This window comes from Mustela nivalis (genome assembly GCF_964662115.1).
Source record: "Mustela nivalis genome assembly, chromosome: 11".
NCBI classification, from domain to species: Eukaryota; Metazoa; Chordata; class Mammalia; order Carnivora; family Mustelidae; genus Mustela; species Mustela nivalis.
This window is the reverse complement of record NC_139030.1, coordinates 56,962,068-56,986,473: the sequence shown is the minus strand read 5'-3', so window position 1 is coordinate 56,986,473 and position 24,406 is coordinate 56,962,068. Positions and strand designations below refer to the sequence as shown.

General features: G+C 36.8%; 1 protein-coding gene across 20 annotated transcripts in view; it reads left to right on the top strand.

The window, feature by feature from the left end:
- Positions 1-24,406, top strand: part of TANK (TRAF family member associated NFKB activator) — an 87,982-nt gene that overhangs the window by 5,764 nt on the left and 57,812 nt on the right. For 2 of the 20 annotated variants that reach the window (XR_014300674.1, XM_082691275.1), the window contains exons 1-2: positions 11,071-11,262; positions 17,960-18,202. The exons of 3 other annotated variants lie outside the window; for them this stretch is intronic. Coding sequence is in view for 8 of the 17 variants with exons in the window: in XM_082691275.1 (XP_082547401.1) it covers positions 18,192-18,202 (11 nt within the window). In the remaining 9 variants the exon portion in view is untranslated. Of the gene's footprint in view, positions 1-5,965; positions 6,006-10,706; positions 11,263-17,959; positions 18,203-24,406 lie in introns of those variants that run through there. 15 more of the 20 variants (XR_014300671.1, XM_082691289.1, XM_082691282.1 and 12 more) reach the window with 14 other exon arrangements.

Below are 24,406 nucleotides of genomic sequence, written 5' to 3'. Positions count from 1 at the left end.
CTCCATTGAATAGTCTTTGTGTCCATATCAAATATCAATTCATCAAATATGTATGGGTTTATTCTTCACTCTCATTTATAGTCCATCGATCATATATCTATCCTTATACTGATACATCACTGTTTTAGTTACTGCAGTTTGAGTTTGAGTCCTTCAACTTTATTTTTCTTTTTCAGTATTCTCTCGGCTATTCAAGGTCCCTTCTAGCTCCATCTGAATTTAAGGATCAGCTTTTACATTTCTGACATGAAAAAGGCCATTGGAATTTTGATATAGATTACATTAAATCCATAGATCATTTTGAGAAGCATTGTCATCTTAACAATATAACTTCTTTTAATCCATGGGAATGTCGTCCCATTTATTTAGATCTTCATTTCTTTCAGCAATGTTTTGTAGTTTTCAATATACGAGTGTTTCACCTCTTTGGTTATATTTATTCCTAGATATCTTATTTTGGAGATGCTATTATAAATGGAATTATATTTTTAATTTCCTTTTTGGATTGTTCATTGATGATGTATAGAAACAACTGATTTTTGAACATTGCTCTTGTATCCTGCACTGTTGCTAAACTCATTTACTAGCTCTACTAGCTTTCTTGTGGATTCTTTGGGACTTTCTATACATAAGATAATTTCATCAGCAAATAGAAATATTTTTACTCCTGGCATGCCTGGCTGGCTCAGTCAGTAGAGCTTGCATGCAACTTGGAATTGTGAGTTTGGGACCCATGTTGGATGTAGAGATGACTTAAAAACAAAATCTTTAAAAAACAGAGAGAGAGAGAAATATTTTTTTTATTTTTATTTTTTCTTTCTTCTTTTTAAAAAATATTTACTTATTTATTTACTTGAAAGAGAGAAAAAGAATGAACATAGAGGGAAGAGGCAAAGGGTGAGAGAGAGAGAATTCAAGAAGATTCTGTGCTGAGTGTGGAACCCCATACAGGGCTCCATCTCAGGACACTAAGATCACAACCAGAGCTGAAACCAGGAGTCTGATGCACTCCGGCCCCCTTATTTTTAATTCTCTCTAATTTATATGCTTTATATTTCTTTTTCTTGTTTAATAACTCTGGCTAAAACTTTCAGAACAGTGTTGCATAGTAGTGGTGAAAGGATGCATCCTTGTCTGTACCTGAAATTATTGGGAAATGTTCCAGTCCTTCACTGCTGAGTACAATGTTAACTGGAGGTTTTTCATAAATACTCTTTTTCATTTTGAGGAAGTTCCCTTCTAGTCCAGGTTGCTAAGTCTTTTCATTTTTTTTTTTTTAATATTCATGAAATGGTATTGGATTTTGTCAAATGCCTTTTCTGCATCAATGGAGATCATCATGTGGGTGTTTTTCCTTTATTCCGTAATGTGGTGTGTTGCACTGAATAATTTTTTTCTTCTTTAACCACCCTTGCAGTCCAGGGATAAATCACACTTGGTCATGATGCATAATCTATTTAATATGCTATTCGACTCTGTTTGCTAACATTTTGGGAATTTTAAATTTTTATTCATAAAGAAAATCATTAGTTTTTAGTTTTCTTTTTTCTGTTGTTTTTATCTGACTTTGATATCACAGTAATGCTGGCTTCATAAAATGAGTTAGGAGTATTCCCTTCCCCTCTGTTTTTTTGAGTTTGAGAAGGATTGGTGCTAATTCTTTTTTAAGTGTTTGTTAGAATTCTCCAGTGAGGTCATCTGTTTCTGGACTTTGTTGGGAAGTTTCTGATTATTGATTCAATCTCTTAATTTGTTATAAGACTGTTCAGATTTTCTGTTTCTTCTGATTTAGTTTTCCTTGTGTGTTTCTAGGAATTTCTATCTCTCAACTAGACCATCTTATGTGTTGGTCTGTGATTCATAGTAGTCTCTTATAATCCATGTTATTTCTATTTGGCTGGTGGCAATCTCCCCACTTGCATTTCTGGTTTTAGTTGTTTATTATTCTCTTTCCTTTTTTCTTCTAAGTCTAGAAAAGTTTTGTCAAATTTACACATCTTCTCAAAAAACCAAGTTAGACTTCATTGATTCTATTGGGTTGGGTGTTTTTGTTTTGGGGGGTTTTTTGGGGTCTATTTCATTTATCTCTGCTCTAATCTTTATTATTTCCTTCCTTCTATTAGCTTTGGGTTTAGCTTGCTCTTCTTTTTCTGGTCCTTGAAGTGTAATATGCGTTATTGATTTCAGAGCTCTCTCCTTTTCTAATGTAGATGTTAACTACTATTAATTTCTTTCTAAGCACTGCTTTCAGTCATCTCATAAGGTTCGGTATGGTACAATTTTGTTTTCATTAATCTCTAAATAAATCTAATTTCCTCTTTTGATCAGTTTTTTAAGAATGTGTTGCTTAATTTGCACATATTTGAATTTTCTAGTTTTCCTTCTGTTATTGCTGTCTAGCTTCATTTCATTTTGGTTGGGAAAGATACTTTGTATGACTTCAGTCTTTTTAAATATATTGAGTCTTTTTTTGTGGCTTACCATTTGTTTATCCCAGAGAAGTTTCCATATCTACTTGAGAAGAATGTATATTCTGCTCTTGTAGAGAGCTGTGTAGAATGGCCTATATATATCTCTAGGAGCTTGTTGATTTACAACATCATTTAAGTCCTCTTTCTTGATTTTCTATTTTTCTACCCGTTATTAAAAGTGGTGTAGTAAATTCTCCAACTGTTATCATAGTACTGTCTATTTCTCCCTTCAATTCTATCAATATTTGTTTCATATATTTGATGTGTAAATGTGTATAATTGTTAGATCTCTTTGATTAGTGACCCTTTCATCAATATATAATGTCCTTCTTTGTCTCTTGTAGCAGTTTTTGACTTGAAAGGTATTTTGTGTTAATTTAACTGCCATGGGGGTGCCTGGGTGGCTCAGTGGGTTAAAGCCTCTGCCTTCAGCTCAGGTCATGATCCCAGGGTCCTGGGATCAAGCCCCACATCAGGCTTGCTGCTCAGCAGGGAGCCTGCTTCCCTTCCTCTCTCTGCCTGCCTCTCTGCCTACTTGTGGTATGTCTGTCAAATAAATAAATAAAATATTTAATTTATATATATATATATGACTGCCACATGTTTCTTTTGGTTACTGTTTGCATGGAAAATCTTTTTTCCATCATTTTACTTTCAAATTAGTTGTGTCTTTGGATCTAAAGTAAGTATCTTGTAGTAAGCATATAGTTTGATCATGTTATGTTATCCATTCTGCTAAGTTTTGCCTTTTGATTAGAGAGGTTAATTCATTTATATTTCAAGAAATTACTGATAAGGAAGGACTTACTTCTGCCATTTTGCTATTTGATTTCTGTATGCCTTATACCATTTTTCTGTTCCTCACTTCTCACATCAGTGCCTTCTTCTGTGTTTAATTGATCCTTTGCTTTGTACCCTTTTATTCCTTTATCATTTTATTATATATATATGTATACTTTTTTTAAAGATGGTGTCTTTGTTCTCATTCCCTTCTCATCTTATCATATATATATATATATATATATATATATATATATATACATATATATTTTTTAAGATGGTGTCTTAGTGCTTACTGTGGAGATTATAAATAGGAACTTAAATTTATAATTATTCAATTTTAATTAATGCCAACATAGCTTCAATAATATACAAAAGCTTTACTCCTATACAGCTTAGTTCCTCCCTTATGTTGTTGTAATCACAGACTTTATTATGTACCCCATAATATAGATTTATAATTTTTAAAGCATTTGTCTTTTAAATCATAGGAAATAAAAGAGGAGTTACAAACCAAAAATACAATTATTTTTGTTTTCATGTCCATCAATGTAACTGTCAATGTCAAATTTTTTCTTTGTAATGCTTTGAATTATTGTCTAGTAGCCTTTTATCTGAGCCTAAAGGATTCCCTTTATCATTTCTCATAGAGTAAGTAAATCCACTAACACTGAACTCCCTCAGTTTTTTATTATCTCAGAACATCTTAATTTTTCCTTCATTTTTGAAGAATGATTTTACCAGATAGAGAATTCTTGGTTGACATGTATTTTTTTTAGCACTTTAAATTTGTCATCCCACTGCCTCCTAGACTCAATGATTTCAAAGTGAAATTGGATGTTAATCTCACTGAGGATCCCTTATGCATAATGAGTCACTTTGCTCTCAGTACTTTCAAGATTCTTTCATCTGCGGCTCTAAACAGTTTAATTATAATGTGCTTCAGTATAGGTCTCTCTGAGTTTATCTTATTGGAGTTCATTGAGTATAACATTTAGAAATCGACAGGAGAGAAAATGAAGAATAAGAAGAACCATTAGGAGGCTAGTATGGTACATAAGAATTGATGGTGCCTTGAACAAGGGGTTGGCAGTAAGGACAGAGAATGGAAATGAAGACAGTGTGTAACAATGAAGAGAGAAAGTATATGCATGCAAGAAATGTTGCAGAGGAGAACTCATGTGAATTACCTTATTGGGTGACTGATTAAATGTCAGAAAGTAAGAGTTTTATATCTTTGTTCTATGGGGCAAATTTTTTTCTTTCTTCCTCTATTAATGTGAAAATAAACATACAGTTTTGAATTCTATGTATAGCTACTTACCTTCATATTAAAAAAAGAACCCTAAAATAATATATGTCCAATTATCATAGAATGACATCCTATCTATCATTGGCTTATTTCTATAAGAAGAAGATTTAAAAAAATGGTAAATTAGAACTTTTCACTCCCTGCCACCTCTCTTCCACCCACTTGAGTTTTTGTTGCTATAAACAGGAATTTTAGAATACATTATTATTAAATTATTTATTTATACTTGTGCCCTATATCTTCAAAATTACTTTTAATAGCCTCATTATATTTGCTGCAAATTTTCACTTAATCCAGTAGTTATTTCTAATATTTACAAATATTTCTTTTATCTCAAATTTTACCTTTCCTTTTTTAAAAAATGTGATTCCCTTCTTGACTATCTAAAGTGTTTCTTCAACTATTTCAGGAAACGGGTAGTATATTTCTGAACCTTGACGTATCAAAGAATATCTTTGTTTTCATTTCCTATGTGAATGATAACTTGGGTGGCTATAGACTTTGTCGGTTAAAACTTTCCCACACAACTGTAGATGTTATTCTAATCAGCTTCTGAAGTTTAATATTGAAAATAGTCTATTTTTCTTTCATTGCAAATAATTTATTCTTTTCTACCTGTATTCTTCTTCTTTTTTTTTTCCCTGCCTGTATTCTTATTGAATTCTTTCCATACTTTAGATATAGAAAAACTTCCCTTACCCTCTCAAGCCTGGACTCCAGAGTGTTTTCAAAGTACCCTATTCTGACCCTTATTATAATACTGTACTAACCATTGTGCAGCAATTACCTTCTTTTTCTACATATGTTACCCACCACAGACACTAAGTTCTTTTAAAGTAGGACTGTGTTTTGGTCATCTTTGTATCTCTAACTTTTAGCATATAGCAAGCACTCACAAAATATTTGATGAATATATAAATAAATTGATAAATACTTTCATATCAAAATTTTTATCAGGATATGTCAAAGTGTTTTGTCTCTTTTCATTAATACATTTCAAAACTTATTGAGTCCTTTGTATCTCCAATTGCTTTGGATATATCTTCTGATATATCTTTGGTTGCTATTTCTATTCTATTTACTCTCTCTCTTCTTCAGGAAGATGTTAGAGCACTTTCTTTCCACTGTCCCATTTCATGGTTTTCTTCAGTTTGTCCTTTCCATTGAGATTTGAGAGAGTTTTTCAGGCTTTTACTCTAATCATTGATTTAATATTCTGCAGTATTGATTGCATCCTTGATTATGACCAAATAGTTATTTTTAATTTTGCAATTGTGTGTTTTATTTCCTTATAGTCTTAACTTATCCAACTTTGTTTTTATTTCTCCCTGTCTCTTAACTAGGTCCATCTTTTCCTTAGTGTAATATTTTCTAATAAGACATCTCTTTTTTTTTTTCACAGAAAATGCAAAGCACATTTTTCCCATTTACTTATGCTTCTGGTAAGCCATTTTCCAAAGTGTTCCTTTTCTCTGCATTTTGAAAACTCTTTTTTTTTCTTCCTTTATGCAGCATAACCTTTTCAAAGGGATGCTTTGTTTTCTATTTTCTCATTCCAATCATTCTGTGGCCCTTACTAACCAGATGTATGGATTTTCCTTGGCTCTTTTCTGCCTGCTTTCTCTTAGTTCCTCAGCACAGATATGAAGCTGAGAGACATGTAGACATGCACAGGTCACAGGGACTTTTTTGGCCTGAACCTGACATTTATTAATTTTTCACTATAGGTATTGACCTGAGGTGAGATTCCTTACCATTATTGCCTAGGTATTTTAGTATGAAGAGGAGGATTCTTGGTTAATCAGAAACAATCATTGGTCTTTTCCTTGTTAGGAACTCTATAGGAAAAATCAAAGTCTCAGGGATAGTCAAACACAGAGCTCTGGGTTTGCTCATTGCTTTCATTATTGGCCTCACATAAAGCATCACATTTATCCACTTCCATTGGGCTTGTGTTAGTATACTCCAAATCATAGCTCCAAAGATAGTAATAAAGAGAAGTACTCATGGGCACACTGAGGCAAAGAGAGGTAAAATACTATGTGCAGGTCACACATAGTAGTGGGGTTTCTACCCAATTCACTAGCAGGTGCCATGAAACAGATCATTTTACCACTGTTGTTTAGGCCAGCAGATTTACTCATTCTCAAGCAACAAAGGTTATGTCCATTTCACAGTTCTTGGAAATGACTGGTAATCCTGCCAAATTTTGTTCACTATGACGCCTGTGGGTAAGCTTACAGCTATTCTTTTGATGTTAGCTGTTTTTGTTGTTGTTGTTGTTGTTGTTGTTTGTTTGTTTTCTTACTAAGAAAAAGGCATCCTTTGGGAAAGACTCAAGCCCAAGAGGGCAAAGCTTGGCAAGTGACCAGCCGTGTCAGCCAGGTGCTCTGTATATGGCAAAGTCTGCTCAGCCATATGTGCTGGATCTGGTCATCAATTCTTTCTTCCAGTGCTATTATGAGTTCTCATATTTTTCTGATTTTTTATTAGGCATTTAATTTAGAGTCTGAGACACAAACAGCTAGTCCAGATGTCATCCTAAATCGGAAGTCAACCAGATTCTATTAATAGTGATACTTCACATCAAAGATTTGACAGAGATCATTGATGCATACCTGACATTCCAAGTTGTAGTAAGTGTTTATACTGGCAGCTTTCCTTGTCTCTAGATTTATATTCAGAACACTCAGTAAAATATTAAGCAGTTTTGAAAATAGCACTTAAAATATTTTTAATGAGTCTGCAGTTCTCATTTGCATCCCATTCTACCCCATAGTACTGCTCGCTAGCCTAAGGTATATATAAATACAATATAAGTCGAGGAAAATTGAAGTGAAATTATGTCATTCTTTTAAAGGACTAAACCTCAAATAAATGTCTCCATTTGATTCCTAATCTTATAAAATATATTGTATGTCAGTTCTAAAAAATTCATCATCATTATAGACAAAGGAAAATGATTGATGTTATCTTAGCCTAAATTTTGTCTATTTACCCCAGCATTCATGCATGTTTCACACACTAGAGAAGTATGCAGCCATTTCTGTTTATGACTACAACATCATGAGATTGAAAAGAGAGAAAAATATATATTTAAGAAATGTGTATGTTTAATTTTTTTATTCCTTTTTCAAAGCTCTTAACACCTCCACTTTCAAAATGCTTATCATTTATTTTTAGATTCTAGATATATTATTAACATCCCATTATTTCAATTAGAAATTATCAAAGCAGCTCCTTCAATTTGCTCAAAAGTTGGGTGAGATGGACTTCACTAAAATAAAAAAATTCTGCTCTGCAAAAGACACTGTCAAGAGAATGAAAAGACAAGCCACAGACTGGGAGAGAATATTTGCAAAAGATACATCTGATAATGGACTATAAGCCAAAATACACAAAGAACTTTTAAAGTTCAACAACAAGAAATCAAAGAACACAAATTTAAATGGGCCAAAGACCTTAACAAATATTCCACCAGAGAAAATATACAGATAGATGGCTAATAACCATATGAAAAGATGCTCCGCATCATATGTCATCAGGGAATTGAAAATTAAAACAATGAGATATACCCCATGCCTGTTAGAATGACCAAGATCTAAACACTGACAACACCAAATGCTGGCAGGGATGTGGAGCAAAAGGAACTCTCATTCATTGCTAGTAGGCATACAAAATGGTGCAGTCACTTTGGAAGACAGTTTGACAGCTTCTTTCAAAGCTAAACATACTAATTATATATATGATCCAACAATCCCACTCCTTGGTATTCACCCAAAGGAGTTGAAAACTTATGTCCACACAAAGACCTGCATACTACTCTTATAGCAACTGTATTTATAATCGCCAAAAATAGGAAGCAACCAAGATGTCCCCCAATAGGTGATAAATAAATGGATAAATAAACTGTGATACATCCAGACGATGGAATACTATTCAATGCTAAATTCAATACTATTCAGTGCTAAAAGACAAGCTATGAAAAGACATGGAGGAAGCTGGAATGTACATTACTAAGTGAAAGAAGTCAATCTGAAAAGGTTACATACTTTTTGATACCAATCATATGACATTCTGGAAAAGGCAAAACTATGGAGACCATACAAAGATGAGTGGTTGACAGGGATTGGGGGTGCGAGAGATGAATAGGTGGAGCTCAGAGGGTTTTCAGGACAGTGAAACTACTCTAGTATAGTATGATACTAAAATGATGGATACATGTTATTATATATCTGTCCAGGATGAACCTTAAAGGAAACTATAAACTTTGGAAGACAATGTTATCTTTATGTAGATTCATCAGTTGTGACAAACATTCTGCTCTGGTGGGAGATGTTGATAATGGAAGAGTTTTCTGCATAAGTTGGGAGAGAGAATATATAGGAAACTCTGTATCTCCCACTCAATTTTGCTATAAAACTAAAACCACTATAAAAATTATTTTTTAAAAAAGTGCTTGACTGTCATATTTAACTTGATTGCTTATTATAAGAAACTGTTCAACTGATCACAATGATATATATGAAAAGTTTCTATTTGTTTAAACGTTTTTTACAATACATTTTGGCTTTGACTTTTAAAACTAAGCCCAATATTAAAAAGAGCACTGTAACTTGGTAAGTTTTAAATCCTTGGATTTACAAGCCTAAGGAAAGAAGTACAAACATCCATGGTTCAGAAGTGTAAGGAGAAAGTGTGGCAATCAGAACCCGAGTCTCCTGCTCTAACAAAAAATACAATCCCAGGAAGAGCAAGATGCTAAGCTCCCCGAGAAGATAGCAGCTTCGAAGTTACGTAGGACTGTATGATCAGAAAAAAGAGAGCTCAAGAATTTCAGACTGGGCTTGAATCTTTCAGGATGAAGAAAGAATCATTGGCTAAAGACTTAATCAAGCATGGGTTGGCCAAAATCTCCAAGACAAGAAAGTTCTCAACTTCAGAAATTTTGTGAAGCTTATGGATGTAAAGCTATGTTCTAGAGGAGGCTGTGCCTGATAACAACATATAGTATTCATGGTCATTTTAATCCAAGCTATCAAACTTTACTTCAATGTCCTGAGGATGCTTGTGCTTGGTGATGGGGTCTTTTTCAAACCCTCCCAACCCATGTCAGATAGATATGTGCAAAAGTGGTGAGATTTTTTAAAAATATTTTTAAGTTAAATAAATAACATAGGTCATTACTATGGAAGCTTCAGAGATGCTTCTGAATGCTACATGCATTCAGCCAGGTGCAATCAAGCTCCAGTCAATGTGGAAAGTCCTAGACTTCAGGGCTCTCAGGAGGCTTCTGCAAGTGTTGTGGATCTGAATGTTCTGTTTTAGTGCAAGGAATCTGAGGGAAAACCTTTTTGGTGCAAGGATCCAGCCTGACATGAGTGACTCTGGACAATATCTTTCATTTGAAGAACATTCTAAAATTTACCATGTGGTTTTGCTCACGTTATTGGATTGACCCTCACAACCACCCATTCAGTGAAGTAGGTTATCACTGTCTCTATTTGTCCAATAAAATATTAAGATTCATTAGGTTAAGCAACTTGCCTGAGCCCAGAGTTATCAGAGCTAAAACTGAGAGTTCACGCACTTCTAGGGGTATCTATCTAAAATTTCTATCTTTGAGAGTGTTCAAGTCGAGCTAGGAAATGGAATAATGGAGAAGTCTTAATTCATGAGAGTTTTCTGTAAAGGTTTACTTGTATCTGGCAACCAATTCAACTTTAGCAAGCACATTTACTGAAAGGTATTACAACTGGGGAGAAACCAAATGGGTGTGCGTGTGTATGTGCATGTGTGTTGTGTTTCTCAGTGTGGACTTTAATCACCTTAATCACATTCACATGAGAATCCTATAAAAATGCAGGTTCCAGGCTTCACCCCAGTTGCCCTAACTCTACCATCTCTAGGGGTGAACTAGTAAACCTACATCTTTAACAAGCGTCTCAGACGATTCTTGTGTATGCTAACCCACATACAGGGTGATATTAGACCTGGCTATTTTCGGTTTAGGAAAAAAGTCTTCCTAAGTCCCTCAGGTGGCCTTTAACCTTGACATTGTTGACTTTCCGCCGCTGTACTTCAGCTAGGCGAGGCCCGGCGGGGTGAGGCGGGGCGGGGCGGGGCGGGGCGGGACCGTGCTTGGGTGGGCGGGGCGATGCTTGGGTTGGACGGGAGGGGTCCGGCCTGGCCTGGCGGGGTGGAGGGTGAAGGGTTAAAAGCTCCGCGCGCAGGCGCTGCCCTCTGAACTGGAACGGAAAACAACTTCCGGCCGACACGTTCGGCCGGGCGCCGCCGCTCCGGGGTGTGAGAGACAGGCGCGGAAACCCTGAACTGTGAGTAAGAAACTTCGCGAACGAGTTGGTTTGTCGGAACCCGTCGAGCACAGCGGCGGGGAAGTGGTGTGTGTGAGCGAGGGCGGTACGCTGGCAGTACGGGTGCCGCAGGGAAAGAAGCCGACGAGCCGCGGAGACGACCTGTGCTCAGAGTGGAGAGGAACGTTGAGCCCGAAAAACTCCCCGGGGGTGCGTCCCGGAGCGGACCCGGGAGGGGCTTTCCGAGCCCGCGACGTCAGCGCAACAACGTTCTCCCCGCCGCGACGCTCTCTGGGGAGGGATCCAGCCCTGCTCCGCGTCCACGGCTCGCGGTGACTTGACTTCCACGCCGGGGAAGAGGGGAGGCAGGGCTTGCGATGTCAGGGTGAGCAGTGGGCCCCTCTCGAGTGTCCCAGACTCCCTTCGGCGCAAGGGTTGTCTTCCGGGAGCTAGTACTATCGTGGTGGTTCTTTCGAAAACTTTCAAGTTGGTCTTTCTGTTCTTCCCAACGTGGTTGCTCAGTTCCGCTCTCTGCTTCCCTGTGGGGTGTCATCATAGCCGTGTCAGTGAGACAAGTGGGGTAACTTCCCCGAGGGTCACGGAAAGAATGGGTGGGCGAGTGGAAAAAGCAACTGGGAACCCGGGCGTCAGGTAGGGTCTCAACTCGGATGTAAACTGAGTAGCAACGAGTTAAGGTGTAAAAATCTCTGCCTGTCAAGAAGTGAAGAAAGTAAGGGGAAGATACTCAAACCAAAGACAAAGAGTAGGTGTGTCTCCCCTGTTACAGTGTAACAAGCAAAAATTGAACAGCCTTGCTATGACGAGGGTCCTTATCTCTCCGATGCTTTTGACAAGTTGTTCAAACGGAGAAATGGTAGTAATGCGAGTTAGGTGACATGAAAATGAGGGAAAATGAAAAGATCTGCCTCCTTAACGTGGTGGAAGACGCATTTCAGACGAGGGGGAGCGGAGTGCTTAACCACGTTAAGGAGCAGTGTAATCCATTGAAAAATTATTTTTGCATCATTGGGAGGAGAGGGAAACCCTAAAATGATACTACCATGTATGAAGCCAGCAATTTATAGAGAAAATGAAACTTTTTTTTTTCTCAGCTTTCCCCAGTCGTAGTATTTCATAAGGCCTTCCGCGTCACTCTTCCATGTGCATAAATATGTTATTTCATTTTCTTGTGAAAGTGAGAGTATATATGCATACTGTTCTGTTATCTGCAGACAAAAATATAAGGTGAAAGTTTTCCCATACAAAGCTCTGCTTTATCTTAACGTCAGCGTGGTATTCTTTGTCAGGGTGTACCATAATGTAGTTAACTATTTCTTGACATGACCTTTCAATATATTTTGCCCATTATGCTTCAGAATTGTTTATCTGTATTTTATTAGGATCCAGGTATAGTAATCCTTTGTGAAATATATGGCAGATATTTTCAAGAACTGTCAGTCTTTTGGTTTAAAATGCCCAGATTTTTAATCGCTTAAGAAGACAGCTCCCACTCAAAAATGATTAAACTGGTTTCCCTATATTGTCTGTTAATTCTTTTATAGTTTTTTTATGCTTTACTCGTTAAAATATCTGAAAATTATTTTTGTACAACATATAAGGTAGGGATTTAGCTGTTTTTCCTGAAATCATTTGTTAGAATCATTTCTTTATGACTAGAATACTACCTCAGTATAATAAACTTCCGTGTATACATGGGTCTTTTGTTATTATTATTATTATTATCATCATGTTGCTTTTCTCTGTTTGTCTCCTCCTATACAAATACAAAACTCACATCGCTATAAAGAATAGAGGCAGGGGGCACCTGGGTGGCTCAGTGGGTTAAAGCCTCTGCCTTTGGCTCAGGTCATGATCCCAGGGTTCTGGGATCGAGCCCCGCTTTGGGCTCTCTGCTCAGCAGGGACCCTGCTTCCTTCTCTCTCTGCCTGCTTCTCTGTGATCTCCGTCTGTCAAATAAATAAATAAAATCTTAAAAAAAAAAATCTCCTGATTGTACCATTTTTTAGTAATTCATAAAGCAAGTCCTTCATTTGTCTTTTTCAAAATTTTCTTGAATATTATTGCATTCTTTTGGGGGTAAAGTTTAAAGTATAAACTGTTCATGTTTCATCAAAATAATCCTTTTGGAGGTTTTAGCTATTAACTACTATTTTGTGGCTGGTATGTAGATAAGTGATTCTACATCTGGCCAACTTTCTGAACTTAGTAGTCTTAATCAGTTGTTTCCCTTGAATTTTCTAGGAAAAATCATCTTAATATAATCTTATCTTTACTTCTTCTCTTTGATTTAGTGAATTTCTAGCTTCTCCAGCACAGTGATATGTAATAACAGTGATTCTGGTCATCCATATATTATTTCTTAGTTTGTGGCTGTTATTACTATGTCATCATTAAATAAGGGGTTTAATTTTAACTTACAATAAATTTTGTTTATCAAGGAAGTGTCTGTAATATTTCTAGTTTACTAGGATTTTTGCAGGTTGAATTTTATTTTATTTTAGAGAGAGAGCAAGAGAGGAGGGGGTAGAGGAGGGAGAGAGAGAAAGGATCTTAAGCAAACTTCATGCTCAGCTCAGACCCTCAAGCAGTGCTCAGTCTCGGAACTCTGAGATCATGACCTGAGCAGAGATCAAGATTCAAATGCTTAACTACTGAGCCACCCACGCACCCCACAGAGAATGGATTTTAGTCTAGGGTTGTGTGTTTATGTGTGTTTACATTGGCACATTGAAAGCAATTTTGAATAATAGATGTTGAGTGTTTATTTGGTCTATATATTTCTGGCTATTAAGATGATGTCTTTTCATTACGACTTAACTATTTTTATCAAGAGTGGAAGTTGAATTTTGTCGTATGGCTTTTGGCATCTCTCATGACCTATTGTGTGCTGCTTTTTTTTTTTTGGACCTATTAGGATTATGGGTTATTTTAGTTGAATTATAGTTTGTGAAACAACCTTGGGCTTGGTCATGGCGTAATACTTAAAAATACAGGTTTCTTTTTGGTAACATTTTTACTTAAAACCAGTAATTTGGTATCTTCTGTAGCATCATTTTCTGTGTTATCTTTGCCACAGTTTGATAGCAGGGTTATTTATAATGGTTTCCTAAAAACAACTGAATTCCTGCTTTCTCTGCACTGAAGTTAGTTTAAACAGCGTAAGAGCTTTCTATTCTTGGAAGGTTTGAAAGAATTCACTCATGAAACTATGTTGGCCTGAAAGTACATTGTTCTTAAAATAGCAATAATATTCAGCAAAAAGGCTCAGAACCTTAAACAAGCAAACAAGCAAAAACTCTTCAGTAAATCCAAATAAATGGAAGAGTCTAAAATACCAGGATATTAAAAACAAAGAACTTCTGTGTTGATCCTCCTCATTTCTCTCCCCTCCCCTACCTCTTTTTTTTCATGGTCAGAGAAGATGCTATAGGTAGGTTGAGGCTAATGATAAAATGTATTGCTGTTCCTTCTTTACTCTGCTCCAGTTATACTATAAAGTAAATGGTGTTGCAGCGTCTACATGGACAAGTTCTTCTCTGCCCTGAAGGAAACCAGTAGTGACACTTAAGTGGGAAAGCATCAGTTTCACTTTGTTGTCATTAGCTTCCCAATTTTGTTGGGAAATTTCTTTCTTTAGAGGTACTAACCATGCTAACATTCTACTGTAGCCAAATCCCAGAGGAGAGTTTCAGAATGAGTAGGTGAAAAAAAAATACACAAGCTCAGCATGCCTGTACTTAGTCAATATGAAGTGAAAATTATTAGCATGGTCCAGATATGCATGTGACATATGTATTGTGTACTCTTTGGTTGAGTTGTTACCTCTTATAGATGATTATTTCAGGCATTTTTAATCACTCAAGAATATGACCTTAAGCGGGTAATGTAATTTAGCAGTATACATCAGCGAACTGTGGAAGGCTTCAAGACACTCCTAAGTGTTACGTACAGAGGGATGCAGACAATATGTGAATGCTTGCATATTTGAGTATTTTAATTGATAATGTATCAATCTAGATAAAATAATTATTAACATGATTTAGGAGTGTGCCTTATAAAATCAAAGACGTTGCATGTTTTTTTAAAGTCCTACTCATTATTCAAAAGGAAATGGTAAATAAAAGTAAGTAGCCTGTGATGTAAAACTTCACTATTCTAACTATTCCGATATGATGGATTAACTGATTAGCTGTTAGTATTTTGTTTGTTTTCTGGCCCCTTATAAGCATGTATATTACTGTTTAATTTCATGTAGTTTGCATTTCATTATGTCAGGCCAAATTTTGGGTTCTAGTTCCTCTAGGATTTATGTTGTGGCTGCCATTCCCCTTCCCCCATCTCGTTGCTTCTTTGGTTCTCAGTCATGGGTAGAGGGAAAGAAGAAGCTGTTATCTAGAATAGGTAACAAAAATCTCTTCATAGTCTGGGACCAAGATGCCAAGTCATCTTTAAAAAAGAAGAGCAGAGACTATTAAATAAACTGCCTTGTGGATAGATAGCTAATAAGTGTACAAAGTCTTTTGAACTATACACAGTATTTGACACTCTTCAGAAAAGTTGAGGAGGACCAGAACAGTCAGGGGTACCAGGTTGTTTACAACTGAAAACAAGCCTTTGGGACCTATGTAATACATATGTCATAGTTTTTCAATCCCTAGTCTATAAAAACTTTTTGAAATTATGGGGAAATACATAAAATGTGAAATTTATCATAGTAACCATTTTTAAGTGTACAGTTTTGTAGTGTTGAGTATATTTATATTGTTGTGAAACAAAAACATTTCTTAAGGGACTTTTTTTTTTTTTGAAGAGTAAGAGTTGGAAGTAAATAATATTTATTTCACAGGGAAAATGTTCTATATAATAACCTGAGTTTTCTTCCTTCTATCTAGAGATCTACTTTCTGTGATAGTAATTATCAATATTAAATTATGAGAGTAAACTGAGCACTGATGCTGTGCATTAGCTTTCACTTATTACCAATAATTTTGCTTTGAAAAAAAGTGTCTCTTACAAACAGGTTGTGAAAACAAGGTCTTTCAAGTCATTTTAGTAAGGAATTACTGGGAATTGATAGATGAAAAAAAATAACATGAGTTCCATTTTGATGGTACTTAAGAAGTTGAAGTTTTAAGAATCTTTGAAATAGTCGCATGGAGTGAAGGATAGAGAATTGTTCTCGGGAGCAGCAGAACAAACACAACCAGGTAATTTTGCTAGGGAGATGCTAGGGAGGACAGAAATCAGGGACTTAGGTCTTTTCTAGAAAATATATGATCTCAAATCATTTGAATAAAATCACCTGCTCTTATGGGATATTTAAATGCTTGTATTATTCATAGCCACTTGTTATGTGGTGTTTCCTGTAATATAATTTCATATATTTGCTATCTCTAAACTAGAAATGCCTTTCCTTTGATATTGATGGTTCTTCGTTTTTTAAAAAATCCTTATCCCTTTTTTCATAAACATAAAATCTCATACATCCATGGAGATTTAATGTTTGCTTCTCCTTCCCACACAGTCTTCTTTTACACTTCCCCATACTGAATATAACTTGCTCTTATAGTTCCCCCATCCAAGAATATTCTATAGAGCACTACTTTATATGATTTATGAAAACATTTTTAATATTAAATAGCCATTTTAAACTGCATAAACCCCATTCTACCCCCCCCATCTCTAGATTTTAACATGACCTTTACTCAAGTGAGGATACCCCTTAGCATGCTGAGCAAGCTAACTGAGCATTGACATGTTTCTGTTTAGGTTGGGGTAGAACATCACGTGCCATGCCCGGTTTCTCTTTTGGTGTTACACAGTTTGGTTGTGTGCTTCAACTCCTAGAATTTGATAAACAGTCTGAGAGAAAGAAGTAATACTGGACTAAAAAAGGGAAGTAAGGCAAAGCTGAGACACATGGGTGTGGTCTTTGGCTGTGAAATCTTTTAACTCTTAGAAGATAACACAGAAAGTTTCTCCAAGTTTGAACATCCAGCAAAATGGAGAACCTGATCTGGGGAGCTTTTGGGTTGATCACTGGGGAGTCATCTCACCTTGTTTATCCTGATACATTTAACCTACTATCAACTTACAGAAAAAATACAAAATCTAAATTCTGACACTGCTGCATCAATGGTATTTAAGTTTCTATTATTTCAGCTGCCTGACTGCAACACAGTCACAGTTGTAGTGCAGCATGCTATGGGTATATCGGAAAGTGAGACTGGAAATACAAACTGTCATTTTGGGGAATTGGCTGCTTATGTTAGGGAACTCTCTTAAAAGTGGGAAATGATTATAACTAAGTGTTAGGAGTGACAGTTCTTTTCCATTTCCTTTCTTTAAGTGGGGAAAACACACATACTATTGGTGTCGTTAAAATTTTACTGTAACTGAGACAGAGGATGTCCTTTTATTTAAGTATTTACTGTGTTATTGACTTTTGCTTTTTGCTTCTGATCTTTTCCATGGGTGAAAAGGTGAACAAAGAGCTAAAATACAAAAAAGGAAGGTTGTGTCTTCCATTACTTATTTACATCTTCTTTTGCTAAGGTGACAGCTTTGCTGAAATAGAATGTGAATGCTTATTATTTTTCATAGCCCAGGGGGTTGGAAAAAAGCAGATGACTTTTCTAGGATGGAGTGATTTCCTCTCCCCATCTTGAAACTGCTTTAGATTTCAAGTGGCCTCTCACCACATGTGTGAACCTGGCAGAACACTTACCCAGACACAGAATAGTCTCAGCAGTGGGGGAAACCCAACAGAGGGGCCTTTTCCACCTCCCAGATCACCAGTACTTATCTCTACCACCCCACAAAAAATAGGCCTTACTAAAGCATTATAAATCATTATGGGTGGAGGTGGTGGGGGTCTGATACCCTTAAGCCTGTGATTCTTTTCAAACTTGAAATCCCAAAATATATATCTAATCAAAGTTGAGTTGTTCTGGTTGAGCTGGGCAATTGGTGGAACATTGTTTTGGTTCACACACACACCCAGCCTCAGTAGAGCTCTGGAAGCACCACTACTTACTTTGATTATTGTGTTATTTATTCAGGATTGGTTAACTATCGCTTGGCAGAATAATACTGGTTACCAAAGACAGCAGGCTTAAGATATTTTATATATGAAAAAAGAAAAACAAGTTCATTCAAGAGGAAGGAGGCTGGGAGGAATTAGAGTATCCCTTCAGAAGATTCAGCATCCAGGTAAAGGAGTTGCACAAAGGAATGCAGAAGAAATGAAATTGCCCAAAAAAATAATTGAAGAACATTTCCTAGAAGTGAAGGATGAACTTCAGGTGAGTTAAGTACAAGATCAGAAATCAAAATGGCTCTGGGCTTCCACAAAAACAAATGGAAGCTAGAAGACAGTATAGCAAAGCTATGAGCTGAATCCTTACTTTGCATTGTGGAAAGACAAGTAAAACTGAAAAATCAATAATGGCAATATTAGCATGTTAATAGAGATACCAAGATTAATACCAGAAAGAACCAAAAGAACTAAGAATTATTGCCAAGGTAAAGTGGGAAATGAGGGGAAGGAAGAGAGCAAGGAATTGATAGTTTTTCTTAAGCCTTGTGAAACTCCTTGACTCTTTAAAATATTGATAAGTATACCTTTGTTTAAAAATAAAAACTAAATTGGAGTGAAAAGAGCTAGAGATTGGACTTTCATATCACAGACCCGGATTTTTCTGCGTCTTTTATTGTCTAATTCTTTGACTTTAGTCGATTTATATAACCTTTTTCTTTATGTGGAAAGGGAAGATAATCTATGCTCCTGCAGAAGAAAAATTAAAATAAGGTACTTTATAAAGCACCTGGTAAGTAATATTAACTCAGTAGGTATCAATCCCTCCCCCATCCCTAATGTTTCTCATAAGGAAATAGGGAAATGCCCCTCTTTCATTGTTGGAATGCTTGTCATTCAGACACAAAACTGAAATTGTCCCTAAGGTCTGGGGTTCTGTGCCTTTCTGCTTTCTGAATTGAAGGCATGTCATTGAGTTTTATGCCCTTTCTCAACTACCTATACATAGTTCGAGAATTTAAATAGAACTGAGATGATTAGAGTATTGTAGATAGAACTGAGGTGATTAGAGTATCGGTGGGGGGAGCAGCAAGTGAAAAGGACCATTGCTGCTTGGTAGGAGAAGAGCTGTGGTCACACTTAAATCTTTCTCAAAATGAACTTCAGTGCAAATGCCATTAATGGAATCTCTTCCATTCCATTAATAGAGGAAACACTCATATAGAGTTGTGGAAGTTTCAGGGAACCAAGACCATTAGAGTGCTATTGCTCTGGGCGATCTGCCAAAGTATCAAAATACCTCCTTTTTTCTTTCTTTAAGAACATCTACCTTAGCAACTGCTGTTTTTGTTTCCAAATTCTATTTACTTCTTCTGGGAAGATTCAAAAAGCAGATCATTGTGGAACAAAAAAGACACGATAAAAAGTCCGTTTCCCTGCCTTGGTGCGTATTTCTATAGTGTTATACAGAGTACAGTGCTTTTCCAGTTATGAATTGACACCCTATGGCAGTGATTCTAAATTTGTCTCACTCTGGCTCTTCCCTCTTTTCCCCTTTACTGCCTGCCCTTCCAAATTATCCAGAAAATCTGACAGGGTTTGCTGATCTGTTTTTTTTAAACCTGGATGATTCCGTTGACCCAAACATCCTAAACTGGAGCAGATGAGGGAACTGAGGTCTACAGAAAGGTTAAATGACTTCAATCTCACCTGTCAACAAGCATGTATTCTATACTTCCATTTATCTTCAGTTGACTAGGCTTTTTAATTTGATTTCTAATGTTCAACTTGTCTTAATAAAGAAGAAATTAATCTGTTTTATACAGGATATGGTCTCAGTTAAAATTTAAGTTTGGGGTCTTTATTTTATAGCATCTTCTTATTTTTTCCAGATACAAAAAGAAGTGAAGAGTGAAAAAAGTGAAAATTTTTAATAAACTCTTGATTCCCCACAGTAGGATAGCACAGTAGGTGGTAAAGATTTACTAAGATCTGCATTTAAGAAAAACTGGCTTTGAAAAGAGTGGAAACTCAGTCAATTTGGGCACAGATGCAGGTTTGAGAGGTTGGTTTGTCAGGGTACCCAGGGATTTGGGAGTCCTGGCTTTAGGGGTATTCAACAACTGGAGTAAGATTGTGTTTAATGGAATTATATCTGGTTTTAAACTTTTATCATACTAAACATTTAAAATCACACCTTAAACATCTTGGGAATGACTGGAAATAGAGATTTGGAAATCTCTGAAACCTTATTTATTTTCTCATTGGAGTTCTCACAATTACTTCTAATAAAGCAAGTTGTGACTTGCAAACATTTGCCCAACAGCCTCGAGGTGTCCTCAGGGAAATTAAAAGCGGGGGTATGAAGAGCCGGGGAGTCCCGTGCCAATGGTTAAGAGCACAGAGTACAGCTTTATAATTATGTAAGCTTTTGCCTATTCCCATTTATCATTGGTAATATTCTCAAAACTAAATGACCGCTCAGCAATATAAATGGTGATTTAAGAGAAAATAGGCCTTATTATGAAAAGGTTACCTATCTCTCTCCTGAAGTTTTCTATCTTCATAGAAGAGCTCTTTCCTTTTATAGTAGTTTGGTTTTGTTCTGAGAAAGTAAATGACTCAGAGATGCTGGAGGGGTCCCTAATCTGTTAACTCGTGATATTTTATTTTTTTTATTTTTTAAGATTCTATTTTTTATTTGAGAGAGAGAACACGAGAGACAGCACAGAAGCAGAGAGTGTATTAGCAGGATGGAGTGGCAGAGGGAGAGGAAGAAGCAGGCTTGCTGCTCAGTGGGAAGCCTGACTTGGGCCTCAGTCCTTGGATCCCAGGATCATGATCTCAACTGAAGGCAGGTGCTTAACCAACTGAGCCACGCAGGTGCCCTAACTCATGAGATTTTAACTACTTCATCAAAAGCAACTTTTCCTTTTATGAATCTTGCGCAGCCTGTGACATCTCATACATTATTGTGTTCTGTTTAGGGGGACTTTTTTAAGATTACTGAAAATATTTTTTTTCAGACTCTTTTGGTTAAGACCAAAAAATAGGTACAAACTATCCTACTCCTGTGAAAGATAATTAGTAATGCTACTTGTCATAAATTTGGCAGAGTAGAAGGGAGATTTTAAAAAGATCACACATTCACTTTACCAGGAGTTATTTTTCCTGTTATTTAGCAGCATGTAAGCATTTGCAGAACACAGCATTAGATAACGTTCCTAGTTTTTTGTCTAACAGTGTCTTTCCATAAGATAACAGACTTCTGCTAAAAGGCCTTTTTTATGCATTCGCTAGTTTATTATTTACCTTCAGACATTGTCCAGATAATAAGTGGCCCATCCTCTCTTTTGCTTACTATCTGAAAGGAAAAGAGTGTACATCTTGTGACATGAAGTGATGCAGTAATGAGCATTGCTTCTTTCTCCACTTTTCTTTTCAAAAATGTTTTTTGTAAAAAGATTTGGGCTTGGTTGACTGTCCAAGGACTTACCAGCATCAGAAGACATTCAAAACAGGTTTTTAGGAATAAGAATATAAACAGGAGGGAAGCCATGCTTAATATTTATTTGATCCTCTAGATTTGGTTATTACTCAGTTGGTACATTTTCCTGCCTACTGTTAATTATGTCTGTTTCAGCTCTTCTATCCAAAATTGTATTCTTTTTTTTTTAAAGATTTTATTTATTTATTTGACAGAGAGAAATCACAAGTAGGCAGAGAGGTAGGCAGAAAGAGAGGAAGGGAAGCAGGCCCCCTGCTGAGCAGAGAGCCCGATGTGGGACTCGATCCCAGGACCCTGGAATCATGACCTGAGCCGAAGGCAGTGGCTTAACCCACTGAGCCACCCAGGCATCCCCAAAATTGTATTCTATATCGTTTTTTCCCAAAACGTTTTTCTTCCTGTTTTTCTATCTGGCTATCATCACTGTCTCTAGTATTCTGAAAAATATGGCTGGTGAACCATCTTCAACAAAGTCACCTGGATTATTTATTAAAAGGAAGATTCCAGGACTCCATTCCAGGCCAGCTGATTCAGAATTGCAAGGGCCTGAATGCTGCCTTCCCGTCTAGATCCACTTGGCCAACAAATCCTGTTTGTTCTGACTTAAAAATGTCTCTTGAATGTATTCATCTTTCATTTCCCCTGTTCTTGTTTAAGCCCATCTTTGACCCACCTACAGCAGTAGTTTCTTATGGATATCCTTACTTTGTCTCCCTCATTCGTTTCTGTTCTACAGTGGGTATCCAGTTTACCTTTCTGAAACATGTTTATCTCCTGCTTAAAAATCCCCTATCCCCCCCCCCTTTTTTAAAGATTCATTTATTTACTTTAGAAGGAAAGAGGTGCGTTCACATAAGTGGAGGGAGGGGCAGATAGAGAGGAGAATCCTGAAGCAGACCCTACTGAGTGCAAGCCCAGTAGTGAGCTCAGTCCCTGGACCCTGAGATCATGACCTGAGTAAAAGTAAAGAGTGAGATGCTTAACTGGGAGCCACCCAGGCACCCTGAAAATCCTGCATTACTTCTTAGTGACAGGTTAAATTCTATAAATTTAATAAAGTAACAGTCAGGGTCCATTACAATTTGGTCAAACTGACTCTGCTGCATATTGTTTATGCACTGAGTATACTCTGTAACTCTAGGGGTTTCCATTCCAGTTATGGTCTGCCTGAATGGTGCCACTAGGGCTTTTGTAGTTCAGCTCAAGCTCACATGGAGGACCTGACCATTCTGTCTTAATACCCTCACTCTCCATTTTATATTCACGTGTTAGACTTCCATAAATAGAATACCTCCAGGCCCTAAATGCGCTGTACTAGTAACTTCTCAATTCCTTTGCTCTTTCAGAGTGAATATTCTTTATTCCCTCTCATTCTCTGCTTCTTGAAATCCTCATGTTGGGTGCCTGGGTGGCTCAGTTGGTTAAGCGACTGCCTTTGGCTCAGGTCATGATCCTGGAGTCCGGGGATCGAGTCCCAAATCGGGCTCCCTGCTCAGCGGGGAGTCTGCTTTTCCCTCTTACCCCTTCCCTCTCATTCTTTCTCCCTCTCTCTCTCTCTCTCAAATAAATAAATCCTTAAAAAAAAAAAAAAAGAAAGAAAGAAATCCTCATGTTTCAGGGCCTAGTTTAAGTGTCAGATCTTCTGTGAAGCCTTCCACAATTCCTCATTTTAATTGTTCTTCCTGTTGAGCTGTTATCCTGCTTATACCTTTTATTTAACAGGTTTTTTTTTCTTTTTTCTTTTGAGATAAAACTTATATGCAGTAAATCTTCGTGAACCATTGGACAAATTTCTACAAATGCTTCTACCTCTGCTTCCCAGATCCCTATTAAGATATGATCATACCGGGGCGCCTGGGTGGCTCAGTGGGATAAGCCTCTGCCTTCGGCTCAGGTCATGATCTCTCAGGGTCCTGGGATCAAGCCCCGTGTCGGGCTCTCTGCTCAGCAATGAGCCTGCTTCCCCTTCTCTCTGCCTGCCTCTCTGCCTGCTTGTGATATCTCTCTCTCTCTCTCTCTCTCTGTCAAATAAATAAATAAAATCTTAAAAAAAAAAGGCATGATCATACCTTTTTACACATTTATAATTGGCCTGCTAGTACGGTTAATCATTTTCTTGCTTGTCTGCCTTACTAAATTATAAGTTCTGATTAGGAAAAAGGCAAAGAGTATGACTTTCTCTTTCCCATGGAAAAAAGGGGCACGTACAATGCATTCAGAACTAAACCAGTGTTGACTGGTGTACTGATTAGTAAACAACTCTTAAGAGATTCTCAAAGACAGTGGCTTAAATTAGACAAATTTTATTTCTTTCACATACTATAAAGTGTAAGATGTTCAAAGCTGATCTGGCAGCACCATCGTGTCAAGGACCCAGGTATCGTTCTTGTTCCCTCATCCCCTTGTCCTTCCACCACCCCTGAAATGTTGTCCTCACTATGGGGTTTTAGTTGACTCACCACAGCATCCCATCCATTTGGGGAAGGGAAAAAAGTGATGAGCTCCTCTTGGAAGTTGAAGTTACTTGCCAATGACCAGAATATAGTCCTCTGATGGTAACAGTTAAAAGGTGGAAATAACAGAAGAGAAGAGGATAAGAACTGAGGAACCGATAACATATATACTTCATAAATGATTTCATTTAATCTTCATAATAACACTGTAAACTGTTTATCAAAAGAAAACAAATACTCAGAGAAGCCAAGTAAATGGCTAGAAAATTGCAGATATGGGATCTGAATCCAAAGCCCTTACTTTGTTCATTCTATGTAATTGTGTTAGGAAGACATACATAAATGTTATTAAATAAATAGAGTCATCTTCACAGTGTTATTGCACATATTTTTATATCACACATTTTCACAGTGTCATATCATCTCTTTAATTCCAGGACACCCTATATAACTTTTACTCCATGCTTCTCACCATCTTGAAATTAAATGCTGTATCAGCTGGTTTGTAACC